General features: G+C 44.4%; 1 protein-coding gene across 1 annotated transcript; it reads left to right on the forward strand.

Moving 5' to 3' along the window:
* Nucleotides 1–2,954: 2,954 nt before the first annotated feature.
* LOC147451584 (glucan endo-1,3-beta-glucosidase 8-like) lies at nucleotides 2,955–5,076 on the forward strand. The gene is made up of 2 exons (XM_086517489.1): nucleotides 2,955–3,636; nucleotides 3,743–5,076. Exons 1-2 carry the CDS (start codon nucleotides 3,275–3,277, stop codon nucleotides 4,878–4,880), a joined length of 1,500 nt encoding a protein of 499 aa, XP_086373615.1. The 5' UTR covers nucleotides 2,955–3,274; the 3' UTR covers nucleotides 4,881–5,076.
* The last annotated feature ends 1,282 nt before the right edge of the window (nucleotides 5,077–6,358 follow it).

The raw sequence follows: 6,358 nt of genomic DNA on the forward strand, positions 1-6,358 counted from the left end.
AAAATTGGTCACCCTCTAGATACCTCTTTGGTGTAGAGATCCATTTCCAGTACTTAAAGTAACTTCAGTTTGAGTCTACCCACTTTCGTATTCATCTGGTTTTTCATTTAGACCGTTTAAGTAAATGTGTACAAAGGGATAACAATGTAATCCATCAAATTGTCCTTGTTGATGTCATTGAACCTCCCACTCAACCGCATGAACCTAAACGTATTCTTGCCTAGCTGGGTATAAGTCAAGCTAGACATAAGTGCTCTTAAGAAGAAGAAAGCCCTTTCAAGGATGAAAACGCTTCTCCAAGGGGGAAGTAATATCAGGGCAAGGGTAGGACTGGGGGGACATGGCCCTAAAGCTACACAGGCAAGTTCAATGGTCTCCAAAAAGATAGACTATAGGCCTATAAGAAGAGCGATAGGGTGGAGAATGGCCTACGGTAGTACTTGCGGTCTTTCATCGTCCTTTTATCCATAAATATATATACTCATTTGTACACTATTCTTTACCCTGTGCAAGCCCTTTGCTAAAATTTGCAAGCCCATCTTTTGTCTTTTTCCAATCATCACATGTCTCATAAATGATTAAGACCTTGACAAATCTATGATTTCTGAACCATGCTCCTTGCGAGGTAGAGCTAGGTATGTTCTCTTTTCGTTACGGCTGTAATTTTTGACTTTATGAGAGTTTAGCTGCTTGCAAAAAGGTAATTCATGGACCAAGTCTACTACTAAAACAAGCCCTTAGTGTGTATCTAGAGGGGCCGCTACAAGACTGGTATGCAATACGAAGACAACATGTATCCATTAAAGCATCATTTTGTGGGTGCCAAGAATTGCTACCCTTCATTTTCCAAGTTCTTAAACTAGAGTAGGAGGCATGTTTAAGCATAGGAACACACATCATGTGATAAAAACACCTATAATGAATATCAAGAGTAGGAGGTAACCACCATGAAACCAGCTTTGCAATGACACAAAGTAGACACGAAAATCTTGATTCAAATCCTTGACAGAGGCTCTTCTTACACAATGTTGCTCAGCAGTGGTAATGACCCAAAAATGAATTTAAAAGTGACATTTACACGTAGGGCTTTGGAAATATTAAAACCTAAGGTGATGGAGGCTCATTAATAACTCAATTAATGATGATTCAAAAGTTCAAACGACCTTAATTCTCATCAAAATTGTGTTTACAAAAAATGAATTACAATCAAGCCCTATCTAGACTCACATCTATACTATATATTAAGCAGACAGACATTCAGGGGGCCACGTGGTGCAGTTTACCTCATCCGGTAGTGTGGCTCTGCAGCTGATCCGGTAACGCTGAGGACAGTGCACGCTATAGAGAGAGAGGCGGCCGAAGGCCGCCGGCCACACTAGTGTGTCGTTAAATACGCAGCTTTTTCCAAAAAAAAAAAAAACCTAACGCATCCCATATAGCAGCAATTCTCGACCATCAAATAGTTCTTGCATAAGGTTATCTCCCCATAGGATGTGATGCTCACACTCATGCACTTTATGGGGGCATAACTTGCATATGAATGAGATTCCTACAAGTGCCCCAACATCGTGACTCACATTGTAGAGGATGAGAATTGAGCCGGATGGAGACAATGGTGTAGATAGCACACGAGAGGATAGGCTCGAGCATATACGGGTGGGTGTGGTTCCCTCGCTTGGAGAAGTAGACGGTTTTGTAGTCTGGGGCAACGTACGTGGTGTAATGTATGAAGCATGACCCTTGGGATTTCTCCCAAGTCATGATACAGTGGCATTGTAGAAAAGCCCCATTCACTTGGGAGTATGGAGGTGTCATGATCTTCCAAACCCCTTCTTGATGTCTTGCATCTATCCCAAACTTGAGTTTTTGCTTTTGTGCGTCGTTTGGACCTTTTTTACTTGCTTCCAATGCAATTCTTTGACGTTTCGTGCTCCTTGTGCAAACAATCTTCTCCATTATAAGCAGTATTCATTATTAGATGTTCCTCTTCCGCCTCTTCATAGAGTACATGAACTTTGGTACGTCTGGTTTCTCATTGGCTACTAGATGCAAACTTGGGCATCGGGAGAATAGAGCCTACCTAATGTTTGATTCAGACTGCGCATGGCTTGTTGAAGTGGACCAACCAGCATTGGCCCTCATAGTATTGCAGTTCACATTGCATGTGCCCAAGCTTTGGCAGTGCTTGTGTGCATGCTGATTCAAGCAAGTTCTCCTTATCTGCTTTCGGCTTGATTGAGCTACTCAAGAAAGGAACAACCTGCTACGGCCTATCAATTTCTATTGCGTTTTCTAGATGGTAGCTAGGCTGCCTTGCTTGCACAATGTGAATAGCTCCATGGAACTCGGTGCAATGGTGAAAGCAAGAAGGTGAAAAAGTGCAATCACCTCCTTGCTTAGTCTGAACAGCCCCTAAAGCTTCTCGCCTCCCAAGAGCTTTGCATGTCTGGGTGCATCGGCTACCACAAGCATGAGCATGTTGCCATCCTCCATGTACATTGCACACAAAACGATCCAAAAACAATCACAATTTTGCCTCCTACCCAATCCAACTTCCAAGTCATGGACGACTGGTGGGCCTAAAAAAGACGCGCAAGTTTGTACCTTAGGGGCGGGTGGACCAATAAGGAGGAAGCATGGCAGCAAGCATTATTGTGCTTGGTCCACTTCGCCCCCCATGAAAAGGTAAAACTTCAAAATAGCCGTTTGAATGTTATGCGCGCGGCCTGATAGAGAGAGAAAGAGAGTGCGGGGAATGCGATATAGCACAGCGACGAGGCAGGCCGCCCTCAGCACCGCCGCAGGAGCGAGGGAGAGAGAGAAAGCGAGAGAGCGAAAGGGAGAGCCCGTGTGCACATAGTCAATGAAATTTTCACCTCCTCCTAATTACCGTCCACACGCGCGCCTTCGGGCGCTCTTACAGGACTCACACACACACACACTCTCTACTTGCGACCTACCAAAGAGAAGGTACTGCTGCAACTCTTCTCTTCTTCTGTCTTTGCCATCGCCGCCCCTTCTGAGTGTCATCTCGTGTGGGACAATCCTACCCTGCACCCCTTTCCTGCCATCGCATCGCGTCTCTCTCCTGCTGCGTCAATCTTGCTGCAAGTGACACACAAAGGGGGGCTTCTCACCTCCACTTGACACCTCTCGAGTCTCAACAGTAAACTCTTGTCTTTCTCCAGTATTTGGTTCAGCAGAAGAGGGGCTGAAAGCTTTCGAGCCGTTTTCATCATTCTTTCAGAGCTCGCAGAAGGCAACAAGAATATAGATGGGGTTTCCCCCTCCTAAGAAGGCATGGTTTTCGATGCAGCCTGCACATATTTTTTTGACTTTGATTCTGCTTTTTGTAATCAGGAGGGTGCAAGGGGTTGGAGTCAATTGGGGCACCCAATCTACCCACAAGCTTCCAGCTTCCATTGTTGTGCAGATGCTCAAGGATAACAACTTTAATAAGGTGAAGCTTTTTGACACAGACGAGAACACCCTAAAGGCGCTTGCTGGGACAGATATGGAGGTCATGGTAGCCATTCCCAATAAGGACCTTGCTGGTCTTCAGGATGCAGATTCAGCACTCACCTGGGTGGAAGATCATGTGAAGCGCTACATCTTCGATGGCGGGGTGAACATCAAGTATATATTGCATCTCCTTCCTTGTCTGTCAGGTTTCCTCTTTTACTGTAGAATGATGCCACTAGTTTTCCATCCTAGATTCCTGATGCTGGCAGTGTGCGCGCAGGTATGTTGGGGTAGCTAATGAACCTTTTCTCACTTCTTACAATGGCACTTATGTACCGCTGACATTTCCGGCGCTCCAAAATGTTCAAGTTGCCCTCAACAAGCTTGATCTTGGAACGAAAATAAAAGCCACAGTGCCGATGAATGCTGATGTTCTTGCAGAATCTGACAAACCTTCCCAGGGCTCATTTAGGTCCGACGTCTCTGCGCAAATGCTTCAAATTGTGAGCTTCTTGAATCAGAATGGCTGCCCTTATACTGTCAACATTTACCCCTTTATCAGCTATGCGACGAATAAGGATTTTCCTGAGAATTATGCCTATTTTGATAGCAATATAGCACAAATAACTGATGGGGATAAAGTCTACACCAACACCTTTGATGCTAGCTATGATACCCTGGTGCAAGCACTAGCAGTTGCAGGGTTTCCCAACATGCCCATTATTGTGGGGGAGATAGGTTGGGCAACGGATGGGCTACCTGCCGCGACACCAGCAAATGCTCAAAGATTTAATCAGGGGTTTCTCAACCATGTGAAGGACAATAAGGGGACTCCATTACGGCCCAACACTGCTATTGAGTACTATCTTTTTGGTCTGCTTGATGAGGACAATAAGGATACAGCTCCTGGTATATTTGAGAGGCATTGGGGCATATTTACGTTTGATGGGAATGCAAAGTATCCTCTCACTGTTCCTGGCTCTCCCACCAATGCCGTTGGTGATGGTACTTTGGTCAATGCTACGGGTGTTACACATCTCCCACGGCGCTGGTGTGTCGCTGTTGCGAATGCAGACCCTGCCAAACTTGCTGCTCCTGTCAATTTTGCATGCACCAATGCAGATTGCACACAGCTTACATATGGAAGTTCTTGCAATGGTCTGGATTCGATAGGCAACGCCTCTTTTGCTTTCAATCAATACTTTCAGGTGCAAAACCAGGCGGCTGGTTCATGCAGTTTTGAAGGTCTAGCTACTACAACCACTGAAGACCCCTCTACGGGACCGTGCAAGTTCATTGTGCAAATCGATCCCAGTGCATCAGGTGCTTTTCGAAGGGTGGCTGGGAGTGCTCGTATGATGACTGCCATATCCCTTGCTCTATCCCTTTTGCTTTTACGTGCTGCACCTCTCCTGTAAATTCTTTATTGGAGTCTCGCTCCATTTTTTGCAAGAGGAAAGGGTCTTTTCTTTTCTCAACAAGGAGTGGGCTTTTGATTGCCCCCATGCTTTTTTGGAGTAGAGAAGTTTGGAGACCTTACAGTCGACAAAATTCTACTTGTGGTATCACATTGGTGGGCGTCGCATGTAGTCATAATAATTGTGTCCATGGTCTTGGCATTTGTTGAGTTACACTAGGAAGTACAGTTGGAGTTGCAAAATTGTATGATTCTTTACATTTTAAAGAGGTCGGGGACCCCTTTGAAGATAAGGTCATTGTTATGTGCAACTTTACAGAGATGAGATGTAATAACAGGTATGATGTTGTCTGGTTGTTCTGTTTGTTTGAGGTTGGTTGAGGCTTTTTCCTAGTGCCAAGCTTCATTGTAGCTGAGTCTGCCCTTGATCTTGAGAGTCATGACACTGTATGCTCATATGTGTGTGCATGTGGTGTGTTTTGTGTTGGGAGCGTATGTTAGAATTATTAGGTCTACACCCACTATTGGGAACTAATGACGTTATAGTATGTAATCAATGCTATGCATGATGAAGTTGATGGTTATATCGTCTTATGGGTGACTACGGTGAACCAATAGGTGAATTTGGGCTCTTCCTGTATTCATCTAGGTATATATTGGTTGAGGCACATGGGCTATAAGATCCAAGTCTACTTTATGTTTCGCAACTGCCAATTTAGTGGGATTTTTTTTGCATGGTTTGTTTGTATTCTGACGCTCTTTTATTTATTACATCATCAAGGACTTAGTTACCCTTGGATTTATACAGGCTTGCCCATGGACTCTCTTTAAACTATGCCTATCTAGGTTGCTGGCTTCTATGTTGGAGATGGTGTCTTCTTTGATTTTTGGTGCGTCATTTGTCCCCCCTGAAGACATCCTCCTCATTGTCATCAACGGGTTGTAAGGTTTTCTAAAACCTGAAATGTGTTAGTCAAATTGTCCTCATGATCATCTTCACTCACTTTACTGTGGAGCCTGGGAATTTTTTTTTCTGTCATCAGTTTGTATGCCCTACCTATCTTTGATCAGTTTTATGCCGAAATCCTCTTGGCCATCCAGCCCCATCTCTGTTATATGCTGCCTTGTTGTATCTGTCATTTGTGCTCATGTTCTTTTGGGTTTCCTCACCATTCATTTCACTGTCTTTCCTGCCGCCCTTCTTGTTAGCATTCTTTGTTTCTCCTGCCCATTGAGGGACTGTCACTCTAATCTCTTGCAGTAGTTTGTGCAGAAAGGTTGCCTTCCGTGCGCCTTTTGTCGTTTCTAGTCACATTCAACCTGGTGCAGGATTTTTAAAACCAATTTTTGGGTGGTGAAATGCAGTGCCTTTCTTTCCTCTTCAGATTTGGCTGCTTATGTCTATGAGGAACTTGCTGGTGCTCCGTATTTTTTTTTCCTCTTATATTCTGCAGGCTAAGGTTAACCGTGACCTTATCG

This window comes from Adiantum capillus-veneris, chromosome 8, assembly GCF_014529385.1.
Source record: "Adiantum capillus-veneris isolate H3 chromosome 8, ASM1452938v2, whole genome shotgun sequence".
In the NCBI taxonomy this organism is placed as follows: Eukaryota; Viridiplantae; Streptophyta; class Polypodiopsida; order Polypodiales; family Pteridaceae; genus Adiantum; species Adiantum capillus-veneris.

What these genes read in the sequence shown, in the direction of transcription:
- LOC147451584 (XM_086517489.1), top strand. Translation starts at nt 3,275, where the DNA reads ATGGGGTTTCCCCCTCCTAAGAAGGCATGGTTTTCGATGCAGCCTGCA. An exon ending in GATGGCGGGGTGAACATCAA is followed by an intron (nt 3,637 to 3,742) that starts GTATATATTGCA and finishes GTGTGCGCGCAG; the next exon opens with GTATGTTGGGGTAGCTAATG.